Source organism: Periplaneta americana, chromosome 14 (genome assembly GCF_040183065.1).
Source record: "Periplaneta americana isolate PAMFEO1 chromosome 14, P.americana_PAMFEO1_priV1, whole genome shotgun sequence".
In the NCBI taxonomy this organism is placed as follows: domain Eukaryota; kingdom Metazoa; phylum Arthropoda; class Insecta; order Blattodea; family Blattidae; genus Periplaneta; species Periplaneta americana.
This window is the reverse complement of record NC_091130.1, coordinates 69,926,688-69,951,767: the sequence shown is the minus strand read 5'-3', so window position 1 is coordinate 69,951,767 and position 25,080 is coordinate 69,926,688. Positions and strand designations below refer to the sequence as shown.

Sequence of the window (25,080 nt, the reverse complement as noted above, 5' to 3'; positions counted from 1 at the left end):
CTGGAAACTGAATAGGAGAGAGGAATCCGGCGCCATTTGAGTGGTGACTAATATACCTGCTGATCCAGCTTGGCTTCTAGCAAATCATGAGGACGAAATAAATTCCTTACAAATTATAACTACAAAGTTTAAGAAATGTTGTTGAAACAGTGATTTTCTAGCTTTCATGAATGTACAAATCTGGCTTTCAGGTATAGCTCCCCGTGAAGTTGATTTGAATAATTGCAAGGGAAAAATTGTTCCGGGGCCGAGTATCGAACCTGGGATCTTTGACTAAGCGCACCAACTCTCTACCGACTGATCTACCCAGGAACTCTACCAGACACCCACATACCTCAAAGTGGGCTAACAATCGTCAAACTCCAAAGATCTAAAAAAAATTGGTTCAGAATCTAATGTCCAGTGTAACTGCACAAGAATCTAAAACATTATTTTGGATCCCCTTAAATGAGAGGTACAACCTTCCAGACGTATAAATTAAGAGTAATTTATGTGCCAAGTGCTATAGTTGAAATATACACCTTTAAATAATAATAATAATAATAATAATAATAATAATAATAATAATAATAATAATAATAATAATAATAATAATAATAATAATAATGTGTAATTTGACATGGTATATCTCAATATCTTGAAATACTGGTGAAATAAAATTTGGCATATTTGCAACACATTCCTTCTATTTTATTATGCATTTTTAATATAAAGAACTGTTTATAGTAATTTTCAAAACTTTGTATGTAAATTATGCAATCATCATATATTTCTCTGATATTTTCCACAAATCTATGAATTGTTAAATGAATCTTACTTTAAAATATTTGAAATAACTCCATGATCAACATAAACTAACATCTTTTACTCATATCTCGAAAAAAAAATTGTTCTTCAATTTCTATAAAATGCATTATTACTTTAATATTTTTATAACTCATATTGTTTTTATAAAAAATAAATAACAAATACTATAGCTAAAATTCTAGTTTCTGTTGTTAAAATGTGAGAAATACAAGCATGCAATGTTTTATTAGGATATCTGAAAACCTTCTTGAGTTATCAGGATAAACAAATGTAAAATTTAAAGTTTCAGAAAAGAGCAAGAAATTATAAATTCAGAGGGCCTATGAAATGAAATGCACGAGTGTTAATACCCTTTAACACATTATTATCTAGAACATGGTTAGAGATATCTAAAAATTCCTTCAACAAATGAAAGAGAAAATATATTCTGTGAAGAAAGAAAGAAATTTAAAATTGTACTTTTTTCATTCATAATGATGTACCTTGCCCCTTAAGTCTATAACTACTTGTTAAAGTTTTTAAGTAGCAGTACCAGTATTTTATTTAACGAGGTTACAATTTCACAACAATTCAACATGGGAGAGAAATGACAGACCTGAAGCCCTTTATTAGGAACAACACGAGACCCACAGCTTTATCTCCTTTCCGGAGAAAACCATGCTAAGGATTTTATAGTTCTTTAAAATCCGTCGCCCTCGATCGTTGTTGAACCCACGTATCTTGGACGAGCTCCAGCATTATAACAGCAAGACAACCGAAGAAGACGCCAGAAGAAAGAGCTCGAGGCCCAATTTTTAGAAAAAAAAATATATATAGAAAGCTGAGAAGAGAATTTAAAAGTCCGCGGCCCCTGGTTTGAATACCGAAGCTGTCGGTGAGCTGGACCTAGATCAGCTGGTGAAAGGAGGCGCTCTCACCCCGGTGATGTATGAGAGAGAGGCTCCCACTCAGGGACACGCCGCGCCGCGCCGCGATTGTTGTCCTCTCTTCACACAGTTATCCAGTTCTCAGAGCAATTTGCAGTCAGAAAAGTGGCACACACTTTTCATTTTACAAGGTCTTTGCGAAGAATGTAAAACCAGGCTACCAGAAATTAAGTGCCATGATTAAACTTACAATTTTCTGCTTAATTAGAGAAGTTCGGAAGGATACCTAACATTCTATGAATCAAAGAAAAATTCTGGATGATTCTTAATATTTTAGAGATCATAGCGAAATTCTGCAGAATTCTTAGCATTTCAGAGATCACAGAGAAATTTGAAAGTTGCCTAACATTTGAGAGATTACAGAAATATCCTGGAGGCTACCTAACATTTTAGAAATCAAAAGAAAATTCTGGAGACCGTTTAACATTTTAGAAACCGGATGAAAATTCTGGACGAGGCCTAACATTTTTTAGACAAGTAAAATTCTGAAATATAGCTAACAGTTTAAAGATCCCAGAGAATTCTGGTAGGATGCCTAATAGTTCAACATTTCATAGATCACAGAGAAGTTCTGCAGTATGACTAATACTTTAGAGGTGACACGGAAATTCTGAAGGATATCTAACATTCTAGTGATCATAGGAAAATTCTGGAGTATGCTTAACGTAACAGTTGCTGGAAATCTCTGTGCCTACATTCAGACATGTCGTAAATGGTATTTGCATTAAAAAGATATAACTTCTCTTCTGTTAGTAGGCCTACAAGGCGCAAGTGTTTCGGGTTCTTGTTTCAAAGACCAGCTACTTTTTATTTTAATAAACTTACAGTCCTCTAAATATCCTATCGTAGGAAATGGTGATAACACTCAGTTCCGTACTAAATGTTCTTGTCTCTGTTTTCACATAGACCCCAATAATTGTTATTCTAACGCGTATTCTAATCTCGCCACTATCCCCTGGTTGAGTGTTAGAGAAGGCCGTATGGTCTTAACTCTGCCAGGGTAAATAAACCACCATTATTATTATTATTATTATTATTATTATTATTATTATTATTATTATTATTAAGACGAAGAACATAGTCACAGGAACAAAAATACAGAAGATAAACTTGTGAATTCTAAATGAGGTAGTAGAGCAAGTGGACAGCTTCAAATATTTGGGGAGTACTATAAGCAGTAAAATGAGCTGCTGCCAGGAAGTCAAAAGGAGGATAGCAATGGCCAAGGAAGCTTTTAATAGAAAAAGGAGAATTTTCTGCGGACCTCTGGAAAAAGAACTAAGGAAGAGAATAGTTAAGTGCTTTGTATGGAGTGTGACATTGTATGGGGCAGAAACATGGACATTACGACGAAGTGGAGAGAAGCGAATAGAACCATTTGAAATGTGGATATGAGAAGAATGGAACGTGTGAAGTGGACAGACAGAATAATAAATGAAGCTATGTTGGAAAGAGTAGGTGAAGAAAGAATGATGCTGAAACTGATCAGGAAGAGAAAAAGGAATTGGTTGGGTCACTAGCTGAAAAGAAACTGCCTACTGAAGGATGCATTGGAAGGAATGGCGAACGGGAGAAAATTTCGGGGTAGAAGAAGATATCAGATGATAGACGACATTAAGATATAATATGGATCATATGAGGAAACGGAGAGAAAGGCAGAAAATAGGAAAGATTGGCGAAAGCTGGGTTTGCAGAAAAATACTGTATACTGCAACCCCAATTTAGAGTATTCCAAATAAAATTTAAATACGTGATCTTACAACAATTCACTACCTATATAATGAAAAAAAATAATAGAACAAAAATAGAAAAAGGCAAAAAAATTATGATTTTAAGAAACTTCAAAGCCCTTGAGGCACCTCAAAAATTAAATATAGAAACTCCATATTTTTCACATTCGTAAGTTAAGTGAAAAGCAGATTTTTGCAACTATTACATTTAGAAAAAAGATAAAAAAAAACAATTTCATGTATAGATTCACTCCATCCTATTGTACGTACTCTGTTTTATATTTTAGTGAACTCTGTTGGTCGAAAATGAAAGTAAAACCTTCAATTTATACTGTAGAATCTAGGAAGTGTGAGAAAATGTTATAATGCTGAGCATAGGATCCATGTTTATATGCCATTTTTTACTCAATGTCTTCGGAAATAAGCTCCATAAAGAACCATTAAATACGAGAAAAATTCGTACCGGCACCGGGAATCGAACCCAGGACCTCTCAGCTGTGCTCGCTGAGTGCTCTCTAACCAACTGAGCTATGCCGGGACCCGATTCACGACGCCGTAACACGATACTACCAGAGGAGGTCGGCCGGCGTCGTGAATCGGGTCCCGGCATAGCTCAGTTGGTTAGAGAGCACTCAGCGCGCACAGCTGAGAGGTCCTGGGTTCGATTCCCGGTGCCGGTACGAATTTTTCTCGTACTTAATGGTATAAAAACAAACTGACTAGTCATACTAGTCGAGCAAAATATAATGAGGTGGGCGAGACCTCATTCATATTTGATCCATAAAGAACGGTAAATTCTCGTGAATCATTCTGTATACTTTGCCAAGCGAAAAAAATAAAGCGATTTAATCATAGAACACGAATAATGATCATGAACTAAAAGTACGTACACGATCCGTTGCTAAGCAACACCAATCAAAGATTTCAATACTATTGGTTGTGTTTACATAACTTTATTCCCTCGTTGGACAGACTTTAGAAGTGATTCTTTCAATACAAATTGCAAGTACGGCTGTAGGTAAAAACATTAGTAGTTACCATGCATGCCATTGGGTTCGAGGTTCACGAGTTCAAGTTCGGCCAAGAGCGATGAATTTTTAAGTTCAATAAAAATTCTAATTCCTAAGGGAAGTAGTAAATCTGGGAATTCCGTGTTGTAGATTTACGGCAAGTAAAGGCACCCTGCCTCTAATGGGGGGGGGGGACTTTAGGAAGGATTTTCCAGTCTCCTCTCGCCCACGACAGGATCTGAAGACCTAAGTTTATATGAGTTTGTCCTACTCGTAATGCACAGCATAGGCTACCTACCATGGCAGTAAAGATTGCCTGAATTTATGTAATTACACGATTTAACATGTAACGGTATGTGTATGAGTGGTTTTTATTTATAATCCGGCAGGATGTAATGACATGTATGAGAGGCGTTTCTTCATAATCATACAGCATGTGTGTTCAGAAAAAAGATTTCTGATGTGGCAAATTTTGATTTGATGAAGGATCGGTGGAGCGGAGAAAAATTCCCTCCCGAAACCGGGTTTTCAGCTCTACGTGCTGACGCTCTATCCACTAAGCCACACCGGATTCCAATACTGATGCCGGATTGAATCCTCTCAGTTTAAGCTCCACCTCTTAGTTTCCCTTTAGTGGTCAACCCTCATGCACTGAGTCACAGATATGTGACAGTGGCACAATATCAAAAGCACTAATGTGCAGAGGTGCACTCATTACGAGTGACTAAGTGGCTGGAATCCGACGGAATGAGAGCCATCTTAAATTACTAGGTGATTATATACGCATATAATATTATTGCGATGTACCGAAGTACATATGATATTAACGTGCAGGAATTCTCCGCTCCACCGATCCTTCATCATGTATGATAACGCAGAATTCCTGCACGGAAATATCATATGAGCCGTTCAGAGCAGAAGTGGTGTAAGTCAAAAATGGGTAATGAGGGTTAAAGTAAACGTTATGTAAAATACAGCGCAAAGTAGCAGTTAATATTTAATTTATTTAAACTATTAGAAGTCAGTGGATAGCAAGAAGGCCATATTAATTGCTACTTTGCGCTGTATTTTACAGAATTTTTACTTTGAGCCTCATTACCAAATTTTGACTTACACCACTTTTGCTCTGAGCGGCTCATATGTACTTCGGTACATCGCAATAAAATTATCTGTTTTATCGTTTCTTCGCGCATGCGCCGATCGTCCTTTTGGCTGCCAGCTCGAAGGAGCGGGCAGGGTATGTGGGCAGTTGACTAGAGCTCGAGGCACCAGCTGGTACCTGAAAGACTATTGCGTTCTTGCTCGGGAATCTCATATCTTAACCAGTTATGAAAAGGTAAATTGGCTAACCGTACTTTGAGTTTTCGTCAAACTTGTTAGATTATAGTCCGGCGAGTTTTTCGGTATACATTGGTACTTGGTAAAATTATTAAATTCTAAATTAATATTTTCTTTTGGGAGATCTGCCGTGGTTCTTAAAATCTTGCAGGTTAAAACGAATTCACATCGGAAAGCTGCACGCTGTAATAGTTACTTAAAATATGTGAATATTCTGACAGAGTAATAAAGATTAAGAGTTAATATTGTACCTAGGTACAAGAGATTAATAATGTTAATTGACTGGATTTTGATCTTGAGGTTATTGTTTAGAAAAACTAATTCTGAGTGTGAGTTTCATGTTACTCCAAATCTAAAATAATGTTGGATATTCAACTTGTTTAATCTTGAATAAATGTTGAGTTACTGAGCTGAAAATAAATTTGAGATAAACTACTTTTCCTGAAGTCTAAGAATTTATTAGACGTTTTAATGTACCAGTAATAGCCTATAGTTACGGCCGCTTCAAACATCAGGCATGCGCACGTTTATTTCAGACAATCTCGTCGCGTATTTATAGATAAAGTTTTCGCTGGGTATAAACTAGGCTCATTCTTGGGCGAAACGAAGAATATCAGTCCTCGGGTGATGAATCATGTGCTTCCGTTCGATGCCTCGCTGCAGGAATAGTAGACAACACTAAACAGTTTTCGAGCTCTTAAGTGCGGTATACAATGTATTTCGAGGAGTGCATTTCTTAGATCAGAATTATTTGCTGATAAGAAATAGGAACTTAATGTGTAACATTTTATAACAAAGATCCGGTATAATTGAGGTTTCGAGGGTGTGTTCTATAGAAATTAATTTCTTTTTCATCGGCTTTCTGTCCTACCTATTACGGAGTAGTGCTTGCTGCAACTCGCCAGCGGGCGGTGGTGAAAGGTGTTCCCCTGCAGGCAGGCAGCTCTCGCTACATCCTCCTCTCTTCGATATCAATTAACACGCGGGTGCCAACCAGCCTGGTCTACTTCCGTGCGCCAGCGCTTCTCTCGGGGTGCGCGGGAAAGCGTTTATCCGAGTGAGAACACTTTCATAAGCGACTTAACACACAAGTATTCGAATTAAACTCTTTCATGAGAGGAGGAAATAGAATCAATTACGGAGATGTGACGCTCGAAAAAAAAATGACACGTGGATAAGACTCTCCTCCAGTGTTAAGTTCTTATATCCATAAAATACATGCAAGGAAGTTTTACTAGTAAAAGAAATAAGCAACTGCATTATCATATGGTAGTAATTTTTTAAGACCGAGCACGGTGGTGTAGTTATTAACAAGTCGGAAGGTCCTGGATTCGGTTATTCTTACTTGGGATTTTCGTGGCTACCCAAGTCTTTCCAGGCAAATACAGGAATAATACAAATAACAAGAGTCGTACCCAGTTTCTTACCTATCCTGCAATCATTCATAACATAAATTCTTACATCATCTTCTCATCTTCCTCAACAGCCTGGTCATCTGTCCGAGAAGTATCGCAAATCGCTGAGTATGCTCTCCTCCGTCGGGAGCATTAGAGGCAACTGCTGTAAATTTACTTACTTACAAATGGCTTTTAAGGAACCCGAAGGTACATTGCCATCCTCACATAAGCCTGCCATCGGTCTCTATCCTAAGCAAGATCAATCCATTCTCTATCATCATATTCCACCTCCCTCAAATCCAATTTTAGATTATTCTCCCATCCATGTCTCGGTCTTTTTCCCTTCGGTCTCCCAAATAACACTCTATATGCGTTTCTGGATTCGCCCATACATGCTACATGCCCTACTCATCTCAAACGTCTGGATTTAATGTTCCTAATTATATCAGGTGAAGAATACAATGCGTGCAGCTCTGCGTTGTGTAACTTTCTCCATTCTCCTGTAATTTTATACCTCTTAGCCCCAAATATATTCCTAAGTACCTTAGCCTCTGTTTCTCTCTCAAAGTGAGAATCTAAGTTTCACAACCATACAGAACAACCGGTAAAATAACTGTTTTATAAATTCTAACTTTCAGGTTTTTTGAGAGCATACTGGATGACGAAAGGTTCTCAATCGAATAATATTCCTTTTATTATGAGTTTAATTCCTTCCAGAGTGTCATTTATAAACGTTAATATTGCTCCAAAACTGCTATAAACGCCGACGCAAAAGTAAAATTTATTTAAGAAAAGAAGCTGACATTTTTAGAATGTGATTAACTTTCATTATACGACAGGACTGCAACCAATATAATACATGCGTGAAAAAAATCGTCTCAGCAAGAAAATCTGCAAATGCACACATACAGCGCCTTGCTGGAGCGGCAACGAGCAACGCGAGTATGTCAGTGAAGTGGTTGTTTTGACAAGGCGTACTACAACTTCGAATCTCACTCGGGAAAAAAATGTTCCGAAAATTTAACAATAATAATTTAAATCGTTCCTGTCGTTCTATATATAATGGAACGATACGAATTTGTTGAAATTGTAAAATTAAATATTTACAGCTTCGACAGTGCAATGCCAGTGGACCCTTGCAAGCGATGGATTTCGTATCTCCAAAGTCTTCCAGTCCTTCTTTATCCATACTGCTACTCGAAATATTCTCTGTATTCCCCTTTACCTTCATGAACTATGCTTCTTATTAGTGGCGCGTTGAAATTAACGTACTGTAAAGGATTACTAAATAATTATGCCATCGTATGCAATACATAGTGTGTGTGTATTCATACTTGCGTGTGTATTTTTGTTTGTGTGTGTGTAGTTTCTTAGAACGACTTGTGAGTATTTCTTGTTGCAATGCTCATTAAGGGAATATTTTGTGTACAAGTAAAACAAAATTTGTAGCAGCCTTTTAAGGGGGAGTCACTATATTCACCCTTTCTGCGGCGATCACAGATTTTAACAATCATAAATTTGTATATATACGAACTAGTACTTTACACTCGACAAAACATAGACAATTACTCATTAGTGGCCAATATACATTATCATGAAATTAGAAATAGTGAACAAATTAATATTCCATATTGTAGATTACACAAGAACAATACAAACTTTTGAATTATGGGGATGAAATCATATAATAAGCTCCCCATTTAAAATCAATAACTTCAATCTTTTTATTCTGTTGCTGAGTATTTCAACAGAAACTTGTATGAAATTGTTTTTTTTTTTAATAAATACGTTTAATTGCAATTAGTTACAATTAATGGATTAAGGGTGAACTTTTTTCTTTAATTTAAAAGTTTCAAATTATTTCATGTTTTCATTGTATTATTTATATTTTAGTGTTTCTTTTATTAGTGTTTTTTTTAATGTATTATATGTTTTTCAATGTATTCTGAGTTATTATAATGCAGTCTTTTCGTTTGAAGATAATCAGCGCAGAGAGCAGAACGCTGTGTAATCTAGAGTGGCTTATTAGGTTTTGAAGTATGAGCACATCATACTGTATATTCACTGTAGGAATAGATGTTGATACACGAGCATACTTCAGATTCTGACGGCTTCATTGGTAAGGAGAACTGACTTTGAAAGTGCTGGCTAGTCCGTGGGAGGCCTCCTATTTACTAACCGTGATGACCCAGAAAAACATACGAACTGGCTCCTGCGCCGAGAGAAGGGTGTACATGACCTGGGTCAACAAGCTCTCGGTTCGCATCTCTTTCACACTACTGCTGAAGTAAATGGATCGTTCTTTCCACTTCGTTTCAACATTCGGTTCAAGAATTTTTCTTCGGAAGGGAGAAGTGTGAATTGATGAGTTATTAAGTAAACAGAATGTTTCAAAAATAAAGTAATAAATAAGAAATACAAATATTTTCAGCATTTTAAATTAAAGTAATAAATAAGAAATACAAATATTTTCAGCATTTTAAATTAAAGTAATAAATAAGAAATACAAATATTTTCAGCATTTTAAATTAAAGTAATAAATAAGAAATACAAATATTTTCAGCATTTTAAATTAAAGTAATAAATAAGAAATACAAATATTTTCAGCATTTTAAATTAAAGTAATAAATAAGAAATACAAATATTTTCAGCATTTTAAATTAAAGTAATAAATAAGAAATACAAATATTTTCAGCATTTTAAATTAAAGTAATAAATAAGAAATACAAATATTTTCAGCATTTTAAATTAAAGTAATAAATCAGAAATACAAATATTTTCAGCATTTTAAATTAAAGTAATAAATCAGAAATACAAATATTTTCAGCATTTTAAATTAAAGTAATAAATAAGAAATACAAATATTTTCAGCATTTTAAATTAAAGTAATAAATAAGAAATACAAATATTTTCAGCATTTTAAATTAAAGTAATAAATAAGAAATTAAAATATTTTTACCATTTTAAATTGTCCATCTTAATATTAATATTAAGCAACACAACAAACGTTTTAAGACAGCACAATATTGGCTTATATCAGTGACCAAAATTCGTGTGAGCAGATCCGACTTCCCAGTCCTAATTCACACTACACTTCCGCATATTTTAGTATGGAACATTGAATACTTGAATTTAAAAGTCATATTGGGGTTAATATTTCAGATAAGTTTAAAGTATATATAATAAAGAATTGTTTTTAATTTCAGTCAGCAACTTATCGATTAATTTTTTTGTTTGGTCTTGGGATCTTTAATATACTGTGAAATTATTTTTGAGGTTTGATATCTTAGCTGTTCTTTATTTTCATGCGAGATACTTTGTATAATTTGTTCTGCCTCTATTATTATATTGTCGAGAAATTTGTTTTCGTCACATGGTTCGTAATTATGTCTGTAGCCTTAAAATGATTTCTAATTCTGATAGCGAAAGGAAGATGTCCGCTAAGTTAGTTAATCTATTAATTGAATTGATTATATGTTATGCTGTAGTTTGCTGTAATTTTGAAGCTAGGAGGGTGTCTAATTTCTTGTTCAAAGTTTCATATTTGGTTTTCACTAGTTGATTAACTTTATCTTGGCTTTTTTTTGTATACTATCCCAATATATACATTGATTTGCTGTGAGTAAATGTAATGCGTATAATTTATTACTGAGTATTTCTTTTTTCTCATATTGAAATTTAATTTCATTTTTGAGCCAACAGAATTGAGTTTGTCGTTGAGTTTTCTTGACGGCTATGGAATTATTATTGATTTTAATAGTTGCATATTTAGGCATCACTTTATGTTGAAGGCATTGTTTGTTGAACCAAAGATTGGCTTTGGTTTTATGTAATTTCACCTTAATGTTCAAATATGTGTATGCAAGTTTCTTTGCCTGACTGGCTTCGATGAATTTAAAGTCATATTGAGGTTAGTATTTCAGATAAGTTAAAAGTATGTATAATAAAGAAGTTTTTAATTTCAGTCAACAACTTATCGGTACGTTGTTGATTGAAATTAAAAACAATTCTTTATTATACTGAATATTTGACTTAGCTTCATTATAATTAAATGCGAGGGTGGAGATTTGAATGTACCACTATCCTGTCTGTCACTAAATGCAAGACAAGCACAATGCACATTAAATCTGCAGACTATACACACTTTCTAATATTTTTTATTCCTGTACACAATGCTATTGGATATTATAGCATACCTATATAACTAGACGTAATCAAAGTGTTGCAAAGAGGCCAATTTGCCACGCTTAGTTACAAGAACCATAATATAATTTTTCAAATCGTTACGTAACATGTTGCGGTCACGCATCTCGGAAATATCGCAAGAAGAGAAACACAGAACAAGAGCAATTGTTAAATAATTCGTTTTCTCAACTGATACTCCTAACTGTAGGGTTAAGTAATACCTCTTCGCTAATTGGACCTATATAGGATAACAATGTAAAAGTTACTTTAAGATTGGTAAGTATTTATATTTTCTCTCTTAATCATTTTTCATCCCAACTGATTAGTCAGATATAAATTGCCTACAACGTTTCGGATATGTTGCAGTGCTAAAACAAGGCAGGATGCTTTCTCATAGAACGGTGGCAATAAAGTGACATAATGACAATAGTAATATGCGTTACAAGAGCGGTATGTTGAAGTTTTCATGTTCGAGGAAAAGTTTGAAAAAGCGAAACGTAGTTGAGCTTTTTTAATTTCCGAGAATTGAAAGAAAACATACCGCTCGTGTATCGTACATTATTTTGTGCGAAGATCGTTTATTACATACCTGAAAGAGGAATTTCTAATTAGTTGCAATGAAATCTCCATCTTGGTTTCTGTTCAATGACGGCAATTTTGGAAAACAAAAATATCTGTGTTCAACATTGTTGCTTTAAAATGTTTTCTGTGTTTACTATACTCCAGCAGGCCGTGATATACGTCTGTCTTTTTTTTTCCCCCAGTCTATAAATGCGAACTTAAAACAAACGGCTTCCTTAATGTTACATGCATCACGAAATGCAGTAACTTTAGAGTTGTAGAGTTTACTTAATTTTTGCAAATATTTAAAAACAATAATTAACAGTGCAATTTAGGTGAAATTGCAGTGGTAAGTTTCCAATTTATAATTATTACTATATTGAACGTCTCTAAAAATAATATGTTAAGAGCTTAAAGCAGTAAAATCAATATGTCACTTAAGCGGTAAGAAGAGGGAAATTGTTATGTGTGTTCGGTTGGGAATACTGAATGTGGAATTTTAGACTTACCGCGGGTTGGTTTTGTGCGGAAACCAAGCAAATACGCACGATCTCGCACAAAAGATTATATCGAAGCAAGTCCTCCCCAAAACCGTTTAAAAATTAAAATGCCTGTATGTATCGTAGAATGTTGTAACTTTCGTGAGTTTCGCATCCTTCTTATTGTCCTGTCTCAGACTGGAGATTAACTAACATTATGTCAATTCGTAACTTAGAAGCTACCGCTTTGAACAATTTTATAAATGCTTGGTCGTAAGAATCCCTGAGGTTATTCATCCAAGATGGTCGGTGTCCTCTAGTTTCTGTGCCGTAAATATTTTACTGCATAATCAATCACTCGTTATAGCATGGAGTATACATTTCCAAGTAGTATAGTATATCCAAAATACTGCAGTTTTGTTATTCCAATATTGAGATGCATTCTTCATCGTTCTATATTTGCCGGAGAAAATAACACTGTACAACAAGAATCTTTCTCTGACTTAAAACAATGTGACCTTTATGGTTTGGTGTGCGCTGAATCCGAAAATGAATCTTTTTCTTCGTATCACGTAAGGTTTTTAAGATATGATTTCACTTTTCGATAGACGCTCTCCCAGGAAACTCTTGGCGCGGGTTGGGAGTTTAAACCAAAACAAAATTTAATGCGTTCTATGAGTTTATGAGCTATTTCCGGTTTCTTATGATTGTTGACATGATTTTTTGTACTTTTAATCAATAAACGATATTATTGGTCCCTTCTATTCAGTAACTTTCATAACAGTTCAAAGTGAGGTCCACGCAGTGAACAAATAAGGGTGTGGTTTTCAGTATTTAAAAGTAAAGTTTACCAGTTTGAGTGAGGGAAAATTAAAAGAGGGCATTTTCATCGGTCCAAAAATTCGCAAAGTTATGGCTGACTCTTTGTTTGAGGAGAACCTTTGTATAATAGAAAAAATGGCATGGCGCGCTTTCAAAGATGTTTCCTCAAATTTCCTTGGAAATTCTATGACAGACAACTACCTTGAACTTGTGGAAACCATGTTAAGTGCATACTGTATGAGAAAACTGAGTGTAGTGTGTCCCTCAAAATACACTTTTTACATTCTCATTTGGATTTATTTCTTCCTAACCTTGGAGCGATAAGCGACGAGCATGGAGAAAGGTTTGATACAGAAATATCTGAAATGGAAAAGCGATATAAAGGAAGATCATCATCTAGTATAGCCTATCCAAACTATTGTTGGTGTCTTGTAAAAGACAGTTCCGGGTCTAGTTATAGACGGAAGTCATCCAGAAAATCGTTTTAAATGGAGAGTTCAAATTCTGAGACTTTTCTCTTTATACACATGAAATATTTGTTGTTGTTGTTGTTGTTGTTGTTGTTGTGTTTTTTGTGTTTTAAACTATGTAGCATCATTTTTGTACCCAATACACATTTTTGAAGTACTATGAAGCATTTTAAATCTCTAGTCTGTTGTAATTTTATCAGCAGCAATGAAATATAATAAAAAGTAAGTTTTTTTTCATTAAAAAATTCAATTCACTTTTTCGGAAAATGGTACGTGATGGGGCAATTTAGATTTTAAATTCGGATTTAAGGTACGAATATTAGTAATATTCATCTATGTTTATTTCGGAGCAAGACAAAAAGTAAACATTTGTTGTTCAGTGTAATTTGTTATTCAGTCCATCTACATCTAAAAAAATTCGCAGAATTAAATAGCACACCCATATGTCATGTTCTTTATGGAGTTCAAGTTTCCATATTTAATACAACGCCGAAAATACATAATAACACAACATTCGAATTCTCAGCTCCAATTCGAATATTTGAATTCTGATTATTTTTAGTCTTTCTGTCATTTACACAAATGCCTCTGAAAATTTCAATTCGTTTATTGATTTGTATTGTCTTGTCATTGTTACTTTTCGTTAATTTACGTGAATACTGATACCTTCCCATTCTTTCGATTTTGGTGTTTTCAAGCGCTATAATTTGTTTATTGATGCTATAGGTATTACTGATAACCATGTAATGAGTTGTTTAGATTCCTATACAATTCATAAGCTTTATTTGTTTTACCTACAGATTATCATAAAAGTGGTTTAACCGAATTAACATTAGATACAATCGTGGTGGGACTTAAAGATTCACGACTTAGTCGTTTTGTACATCCACGCTCGAATACAACCAATATGTTTGCATGGAAATTCTACATTGATACCATACCTGAGCACGAGTTCTACTCTTTCAGGGGCGAGCTAAAGTTTTTCTATATATATTATATTTTATGTTACAATTATTAGCAAAATATTAGCAAAATAATACTTGATTCATTACATTTACAACTCCGAGGAGGTAGCGAGGCATGACTGGAATCCCTAGGGGTGTATTTTCAGCCCAGGAGATATCATGGAGTTGACAGTTCGCCAATGGCCATTAGACATTATACATCAGTGATGGACAGATTTCTGCACTGCGTGCATATATTGTTAGAAACTGACATGGCGTGCACGTGAAACAGGTTCTCAGTCAAAGCGGTGGAGATGGGTTAAGGATTTAGAGAACTGTTTCGATGGTACAAAATAAAGTAAATCACTATATAATAAATAAATTTAATGATTCAGAGTGTTTAAGCGATTAAATTATTTATATTGTAAGCATTTTCTTTATTTTTAAATATCTCAACCTAAAATGTCAGCATACTTAAAAGGAATACAAAATAAAGAAATATTTCATTGAAAAATAAATTAAAATAAATAAAATTGTTTCTGGAAAAGATCTCTAATAATGAATAACATATTCACAATATAGTACCGAGCAAGTTGGCTCATGGTTTTCCATAGTTATGTGCTTAGACAAATGCAGGGTTGGAATTTTCATTGCCACGGTTCATTTCCCTTCCTCTTTCCTGTAGAAAAAGAATTTAGATTTCATATTATATCATATCTTCATCATCTCATTCCAGATCATGACGCATGTCTTCGTCCGCTTATGGGAGTGGCGTCTTCTTCGAAACTGTCTCTGGGTTCCAAGGCTTCCACAATATCTCTGCTATGGTTCATTCCCTAAGAGCACTTTCAAGGGCGCTTCGACACCTTGGAATGGCCATCGGAATGGATCCTGTGCTGCTTGGTTACCTTGGCAGTATGAACTTAGGGCTGGGAATTGAGTGGGTGAGAGGTCTCATGCGGCCGGTGGACTGGTACATCTCATCTTCATTCATCCCATAATTCGGAGTGCATAATAGGCCTCAGTCTGGCCGACGTGCTGAAGGGTCGTCCCTAACCTGCCTCTAGCCACCGTTCCCTAATCCCTATTCATAATATAAACTAGAATTAAATGAACTTACTTCTATCCAGAGTTTATAATTACGAAGATTATTCAGAAGGGCTTCACGATCCACTCCTACGACATCTTTATAATAATATATCGTATATTTTATAATGACGCTCTAAATGGAATTTTCTGACAGCGGTAATAACGTTTCCACAAACTGAACACTGTGCTCCATTTTCTACCTCCGAAAATAAATAATCACTTTCACACAGAGGATTCAATTGAGATCTTGAGCACTGTTTAATATCGCTCGTGCTAGCCATACTGTAACTGACAAAAGCTCTATGTCTATACAGAATTGATTAATTACGTATTTTAATACGATTTCAAGCACTGTAATCGATGTTTGTCAATCGATGGCTTTAGCGAGACAAGAAAGTCAAGAGCGCCTGGAGATTAGGCAATAAGAACGCCTAGAGGTTAGACAATCTTTAGAACAGTGCATTTCACTCAGCGCACGTGGCACTAATGCACACGAATGCCCATCTCTGTAAAATAGATAGATCATCTCCGATACTAGCATTGCGAAAGCTTCCTTATGCCGGGGATTCTTACCATCTGTTTTCTTTTGGCGTCGTTGCACTGTAGCAAGCGTTTCACACAGAAGCTGTAAGATTAAATTGAGTATTTTCGTTGGGGGAAACGAGGGAACTCCGGAAAAAATCCGCAACTTCCGATCTTGTCCAAATATGTCTCCATAAAACGCCGGGGATCGAACATGAGATTGCGGAATGATAGGCCAGCGCTTTAGCACTGAGCTACCGGAGAGACTACAACTAATAATACTTTGACCTTATAATATTTTATTCGCCAGCCTGATAACGAAACCGACATTAAATAAGAGTTTAAGTTAAAAAAAAACCTTAAAACAACTATAAAAATTACGTAAATAAATACAGAAACAGTCTGAAGACCTGACAAGGTTATTCAGCTATTGTTCTCAAGGAGCGACATATAATATATTAAAAAATTCTTAGGATAAGAAAAAAAGATAATCCTTAATGATAAAAGTTTGTGTATACACATCTAGGTCATGTCTTGGTTACGAGTAGCCTATCCTTACTTGGTAATTAAGAGTTACATAATACTTCAGGTTTGTACGAATACGTCTTATGAAAGTGTACTCCGCAGCTACTAGCAATTAGATAAACATATACCTACAACAGTATGGAAGGTATTCAATGACACTCCTTTCAAAGGATAAATCCTTAGCATAGTTTGAATGGAAAAGTACTCTACCATTTTGTTCCTTTGTTCTTAGATTTCTTAGAAATAATTATTTAGCATGAAAATTTTTTATCCCATTATCTTTTAAACACATTTAGAAATAAACATTTTATGAACGTCTTTACATTAGCGTTTTGAGTTCCAAATATATCCTGCATAATGTTTCTGTCACGTTAACGGTTTAAGGATATCTATCTTAATACTTTAATTATTATTAATAAAATCACTTTAAGCAATGTAGACGTGTGCTTCACCTTAAGGCCTGGCTACCGCAGGGCGTAGAACGTTTTGCACAAGACAATGTTTGTTTACATCTTCTCCTCTCACTGTTACGGAGAAAGGGTATTTCCATGCGTTGGCAAGTGTTACTGAATTTAATGTGTTGTTGCAATTATTTCTACATACAGTCGATTTCCACTAAATAAAAATAAATAACGCAAAATGGAAAGAAAAATAAAGTATGTTTCTTTTATCTTAACAATTTGCTCTGTAACGTTACTATCATTGAAAAACTTTCATCCTGTATATATATATATATATGAACCGTTGAAAGAAGATATTTCCGAGTCAAGAATCCGGGTTTCAACTCTTCTCTCACGATGAACTAAAAATGGTGGTAAACAAAGGTGAATGCTAAACACATTTTCCCGTAACACCCATAAATCCTTCTTATTATTCTACCATTTATTCGAAATCCAAGTTGTTCTTAAGACTAGACTTGGAAACCGCAGGAAACTATTGGATCTTAACAAACTTCCAATAGGCCAGGTCAGCCTTACAATAGGCCAGGCACATGGGATTCATGGGAACAGATCTCAGTCTAATCTGTATGAGATGCAGGAAAAAAAAAGAAGTGACGTACAGTACGTTTTAGTCAATGAACGTTAGTCTGCTTCTGTTTTTGATTCCGATATTGAGTGTCTAATTTTTCGTTTCGTTTAAACGTTTTCTAGTTCTTATTTTGAAGCAGTACTCACGTGTCCGTTAAATATTACCATGGAAACTCGTAAAAGTGTGATATTGCACGAACAAGCACAAGAAATGGCGTATCAAGTGTAACAGTACTTTAGAAACTCAATCTCGTATTGCCAAGTGCAAAACGTGCACGTCCGCTACCAACGTTGCAAGATGTAAGGAGCGCACAGCTTCTGCTTGTGGAATCAGACTTAGCATTGCACAGAACATTTCAAGAGAAGCTAGAACGTCTCTTATTGGCAGTGATCTCTTGTTTCACGATCACGTGGTAAATAACGCAGCCGGAGAAAAGACATGCACATGAACTGTTATTTTACATGTCGCAAATAAATCGAAATCTCACTGAGATCCTGCACGGACGATCTTCGTTTACACGGACATCTTCTGAAGTTGGAAGTCTGATAGTATCAGTCGATTTTCGGTCTTAATTGAATACGAACTTTAATCATCCCTGATACTTCTTTAAAATGCATCCAATATGACACATGAGCCATGCGAGTATACTACAATATAACTTGAAGCAATGGACGACGATTCAGGGACACGGTGTATATATGTAGGGCCTATGTATGTATGTATGTATGTATGTATGTATGTATGTATGTATGTATGTATGTATGTATGTATGTATGTATGGTTATTGGGTTATTTTACGACGCTGTATCAACATCTCAGGTTATTTAGCGTCTGAATGAAATGAAAGTGATAATGCCGGCGAAATGAGTCCGGTATTCAGCATCGATAGTTAACCAGCATTTGCTCATATTGGGTTGAGGGAAAACCCCGAAAAAAACACAATCAGGTAATTTTTCCCCGACCGGGATTTGAACCGGGCCACTTGTTCTTCGCACTCAGACGCGCTAACCGTTACTCCATGTATGTATGTATGTATGTATGTATGTATGTATGTATGTATGTATGTATGTATGTATGTATGTATGTATGTATGTATGTATGTATGTATGTATGTATGTATGTATGTACCATAATTATATAAATTTCATTTTAATGTCCTGACTCCCTTGAGGGTGACGTTTTAAAGTGAAATAAGTTTCAGAAATGGTTTTGTATAGTAGGCTATATTCTCTTTCTATCCTCCTAGCTTAGCGTCACAAAATACGCTCTTAGTACTCTCCAGTTATCTCTACAGAAACGAATAACGTTGAGATGGAATAAAGTTCACTATTTTCCAATCACGTACAGTACAACAGTCTTCGCAACATATTCCCTTAAATCTGAGAATTCCATAAATATCCATTAGACATTGGCGTACGGATTATTTATGTTCACTAAATCCGAATTCTGGCATGGCTAGCAGCAACACAGCATGTCTTACCTGCGCCGCTGCGAGGGCCTGGAGTTGCTGCAGCTGGTGGCAGGAGTAGCTCGCCTCGACCCAAGAGGCGGCCAGGATGAAGGAGCCGAGCACGAAGCTGACCAGCACCACTGTTACGGCGGCGATCCTCGCTATCTGGACGGCCGTTGAACGAGGTTTCTGGTACGCCTGCGACACAAAATATTCGCTCACGATACCAAACACACAGACTTAAGTAAACAAGAACAAAAAACAACAATAACAATGATGATTAAACCTGCGTAATAAATAAATACAGAAAGAAATTAGAGACAGCACAAATGGAAATTTCGGAAACACTATTAGGCTTTATGAGTTTGGACCATCAAAGAATGTAGACATCCAGGAGAAATGACAATTAGATAATATAGTCAATGGCATAAAATTTTATCCAAGATAATGATTCAGACACATCCTACAGGCAAACGACGAAGATGGCAAGATCAATAACACCTCCAAGAGCTACACGGAATAGTTCTTAGAAATCTAAATCGGACGAAGTTCATGATGATGATGATGATGATGATGATGATGATGATGATGATGATGATGATGATGATGGAAAGTTATAAATAAAGAATACGAATAGCTACAATAAATAGCAGCTATAGGAAACTTTTCAAAGATTAACGTTAAATGGATAAAAGCACATGTTGGCATCCATGGAAATGAAATAGCTGATAAATTAGCTAAGCAAGCAACAGAAGATCACATACCAGTAATCTACAATAAAATACCTAAGAGTATAATAATAGACGCAGAGAAAAAGAAAAGCACTGAAAAATGGCAAAGGATGTGGTCAAACACAACAAAAGGAGCACTAACGAAGAGATTTTTTCCTTCAGTGACGGATAGGATGAAAATCAACATACCAGCTACACCAAACCTTCCATCAGTACTAACTGGTCACGGGAAACTCAGCTCTTATTACTATAGATTCAGAATTTCGGAAAATCCAGGATGTCCTTGCGGAGCAGCTGAGCAAACAGTCGATCATCTTCTGTGGGATTGTCAAATCTTGAACCAACAGCGCAGTGTCTTCAAGGCAGCAACAAGGAGTGGAAGAAATTGGCCAATAAATTATAGGGACATCATAAAACAGCATTTGAGGTCATTTGTGCACTATATTAACGCTATAAACTTTGAACAATTGTAAATATATGTCTCAGTTTTGTAACATGCGTAAACACACTCAATTAGCAATATATTATAAACACTATAGTTATAATTACTAAAAGTGTATATATGTAAATAGTGTAAATAGAATTAGTTTCATTAAGTGAAAGAGAGTGATAGTGAAGATCCAATTACCAAAAGTGTATATATGTAAACAGCGTAAATAGAACAAGTATAATTAACTCAAAGATAATGATAGTGATAGAGAACATTCAACAGTGAATAACATAAAATGATACAACACAACAATGAATATCAACAAAACCACGAAACAGTGAAGCAAAAGACAATGAGACACCAATGAACACAAAATTGATAAACAAGTTTCAATAAACCATGTAATATGACTACGCGTCATGGGGCATGGTGATAATTAAACCGGAAAAAAAAAAAAAAAACATTAAAAGAGTTCAATGAATTCGTTAGCTGCACAATTTTTATAATATGTAAATACCAGGAAAATAAAAAGGCAAGGATGTTATTATAGTCATTTTATATAAAAGTACACACATACACGACTATACATTCGTGCATACATGCATGCTTTTCGTGGACTAGGCACTCATTTGGCCCACTCTGCACCTTGTAGCCTATAATATGTGATGACTAGGGCCGTGACATCGGTATATTCGTTTTAGTCTGAGGTGAACATACGACGCCCCGGACAGAATGTAGTCCACGTGTTTCAAGTACAGGCAGCAGAAGCGAATTTGAAACACGCCTAAGCAAGCACATTTCATGTTTTGTATACGATTATTGCGTATTATAAAATCAAGTCAATACAATCATTGTATAATAGGCCTAAGGGTTAATATTGGAAAGGTATAAATGCTGGTGAGGTTGTAATAATTGTTGAAAATCATACTTCAATTGTCACGAATGTGGTAAAACGTAAGTCTGAAAAAGATGTCTTTTTAATATTTAGAGTTTTGCATTACAGTTTTGGAATGCCGAAAACGTATATGGCGTACAATTTTGCTTTCCCTATATTTAACTGTTATATTAATTTATCTATCACATCTATTCCGCATCTTATTTTTCTTGCATGTTGTTCGCTTAGTTTCGGTTCCTGCTGCAATAAATAACAACATTCATTTTCAAAGTTTCAAATGAAAATGACCGCCGAGTGTCGGATAGTATAACCTGGTATGTGGGAAAACAGCGTTCAACATCGGCTGAAACCAAAGGCGCATGTGAAAAATATTTCATATTATCAGTTTCATTTCTACATCAAGTTTATAACAAGCGCACTTGTCATCTGACAAAACTCTTGCAATTTTGCATAACGAATTGAAACCACCAATTTTTTTGTGTTACTCTGTTCATTTTCGCACACACCTTTTTGCTTATATCACCTTACAGACCATTCACTGAGGTTTTTCAAAATGCCATGGAATTGTTATGGCCAACGGGTGTGGCGAACAACATGCAAGAAAAGTAAGGTACGGAATAGAAGTGATAAATAAATTAATGTAACAGTTGAATATAGGGAAAGCAAAATTATACGCCATATACGTTTTCGGCATTCTAAAACTGTAATACAGGACTCTAAATATATATATATATATATATATATATATATACATATAACATATTTTCAGGCTTATGTTTTACCACTTTGTGACAATTTAAGTATGATTTCCAACAATTATTCTCTACCTCACCAGAATTTTAGTCCTTTCCGATATTAATCCTTATATGCAATGATTGTATTGTCTTGATTTTATAATACGCAATAATCGTATATAAAACACGGAATGTGTCAAATTCGCTTCCACTACTTGTACTTGAAACGTCGAGTACATTCTGTCCGGCGTCGTATGTCCACCTCAGACTAATACAAACATACCGATGTCACGGACCTAGTGATGACTGTCCAAGTCTAACAGGTGGCCTGTGTGACAACCGTGAATCCGATGCTGGCAGGTGAGCCACCCAGCCTCAGATCTGACATAGCCAGGTCTCATATCCCAGACAAGTACCTGATAAACCCCAGGTCTCAGAGCCCCACCTCATTTAAATCCTATATCAGCATCGGTGGACCGTACTGTCCTCGAGACTTCGCTCCAGCCTATTTTAAGTATTGTAAGTATTGCTAAAATAAGGTGGGTTTGGTAGAATGAAAAAGGAAAACGGGAGTACCCCAGTAAAACCTCTACAACGTCTGCTTTGTCCACCACAAATACCATCACGGCCAGGACGGAGACCGAAACCGGGCCGGCTGGATGGAAAACAAGTAACAAACATGCGTGAGCTATCTGGTATTAAAACTGACGTTTTTAACTAGCACGAAATTTTGTCTTGGTCCGTTTACATTTACAGTGCCAGTTGGGATCTACTTGAGTTGTCCAATAACTGAATTCCAGCTCGTGTTCCTATGTAGACACATCAGCCAGCAGCTTGACAGGCCAGTTGGGCAGCAGCTGACCATCCCAGTGAATTCAAACTTCTTCGTTTCCACTGCCTACTGACTTCCCCCACCACCTTTATAATCCAGTTGCTGTTACTGTTTAAACTCTGTACATCATCACGGAAAGTTGCTAGTAGGCAGTAGGCACTTTTAGGATAATCGAAAATTTCTTTGTCTTGTGAATTATTTTTAATAATTTTTGCAATAAAATTATCGAAAAATGTCGGGCAGGTGAAATGTGGAACAAACAATGAAGTTTATTAATACAGTAGAGCATCGATTATCCGAATACCAATCAACCGAAAGCGTTCCAGTCGGCAAATTCAAATTTGCGCGCGCGCCATGTAGAAGTTCCACTAGCGCTGTTTGCGAGATTTTGGGGGGGGGGGGACGAGTCTCAGCTCTGGAACAAAAAAAAAAAACCTGGACTTCTTTTCCTAAACCGTAGGCCTACTTTAATGGCCATTTTTTGCTTTTCAAACTAGGCTAGTCCTCTCTTTTATTTGTAAAACGCGTGATACAAAATATAATATGTACAATCTAATTATAATTGTAATTGTAATTGTAATCTCCACCGAAGCCAGGAATCGACGATCAGTCATACAGAATAGCTGTACGTAACAATCCCAACAGTAGGTTTTTTTTCTCTTCTCTCCTTCCTTCCACCTGAAGACGAAGGGAGAACCACCCTTCGAAACGTTGTGTCTTAATTTTTTGATTGTAACAACCAGCAATGGAAAAAGTCCAAACTCCTCACCTAAACATTAATAATATGTACAAATTTGTGTTTAATATCAGTGTTTCTTTGTTTCTTACTGAGCCTACGGCCCGGTACAATTTGTTTTCGTAAATGATCGGTTATCCGAAAAATCAATTATCCGAACACCCTCCGTCCCCAATTGTTTCGGATAATCGATGCTCTACTGTATCAGAGTTTCTTTGTTTCATACTGCTCCTATGACAGCGGTACAATTTGTTTTCGTAAATGATCGGTTATCCGAAAGATCAATTATCCGAACACCCCTGTCCCCAATTGTTTCGGATAATCGATGCTTTACTATATGTATAAGTACTCTGAAAATGTATGGAATGTATTTAGTCCTGAATTTAAACAAACAGCGGACAACAGACGAAGGCCAGTTGAGCTGGTCTACTATCTACTCAACAACTGGCTGGCGTCGTGTGAACAACAATGGCCAGTCCAAACTGTCTGTCCAGTAGCTGCTGGCCAGTTGGGAATCCAGCTACTGTCAAACTGGCTAGCCAGTCACTTTTCTGTATAAGAGTGAAAAAGATTCATGAAGTTGCAACAACTAGAAAAAGTATAGCCTTGTGAGCAGATACTCTAATGTGGGAATAAAACTCGACAAGCAGCCTATTAAAGTAAGGGAACGTGGTGCTGCGCAAGCATTTACATAGCTCCGGCGAGCAACTGGCGCGGCGCCTGTGCTCACAAGCCCATCGCCGTACACGGACGGAAACAGTCGTGAACTTGTTCCACGCCTCTGTAATTTAATTGTCTGGAAGTGGTTCACCAGCAGGGTGGAAAGAGCAAGTGGGTCGACAAGGTTCGTCTCTGGGTTGGCTCGACATTCTATGGCACTCAAGACCATTCCTAATGCTATTAAAAACAAAGTGTGCTCTGTAAACATACCTTCTAACGAAGGAAATCCTTTATAACTTAAGTGTATTCTAAATTCCTGACACTCTAGGGTCAATACCTCGTAGTTTGCTAGAAATGTTTTACCTACTTTGAGCTACTTGACATTTTGTTATGGACAGCTTACGAGGTACTGTAACCTTAGAAAACACATGCATAGGATAGGACCAGTAGCGCCTTTTGAATAAAAAAAATTGCGGGTGATGCATTTATATATAATTAAAATGAATCACAATACTATTATAGCATATTGCATTACAAGAGTGATAAGTGCATTATAGCAGAATCAAGGGGGGGGGGGGAAGAAACGAAGTCTTGTCTTTTCTATTTCTGAGATTGTTACGCACTTAACACATGCGTATTGCATATACTGTATTTTTTGCACGATCATACCACAGTCTAGTATACACAGTCACGAAGCTTGAGTTGATGAGGGTACTAGGAACAATAAGCTGCGCAGGTGCTATTTCGCATTTTCTGTGATGAGGCGATAGTAGCGATC

At 35.9% G+C, this 25,080-nt stretch overlaps 1 protein-coding gene across 1 annotated transcript in view; it reads right to left on the bottom strand.

Annotated features, from left to right (window-relative positions):
* The window catches only part of Msr-110, a 160,512-nt gene that overhangs the window by 66,717 nt on the left and 68,715 nt on the right, over window positions 1-25,080 (bottom strand). Inside the window, exon 4 of the mRNA XM_069844688.1 lies at window positions 19,315-19,482. Within this exon, the coding sequence (XP_069700789.1) occupies window positions 19,315-19,482 (168 nt within the window). The remainder of the gene's footprint in view (window positions 1-19,314; window positions 19,483-25,080) is intronic.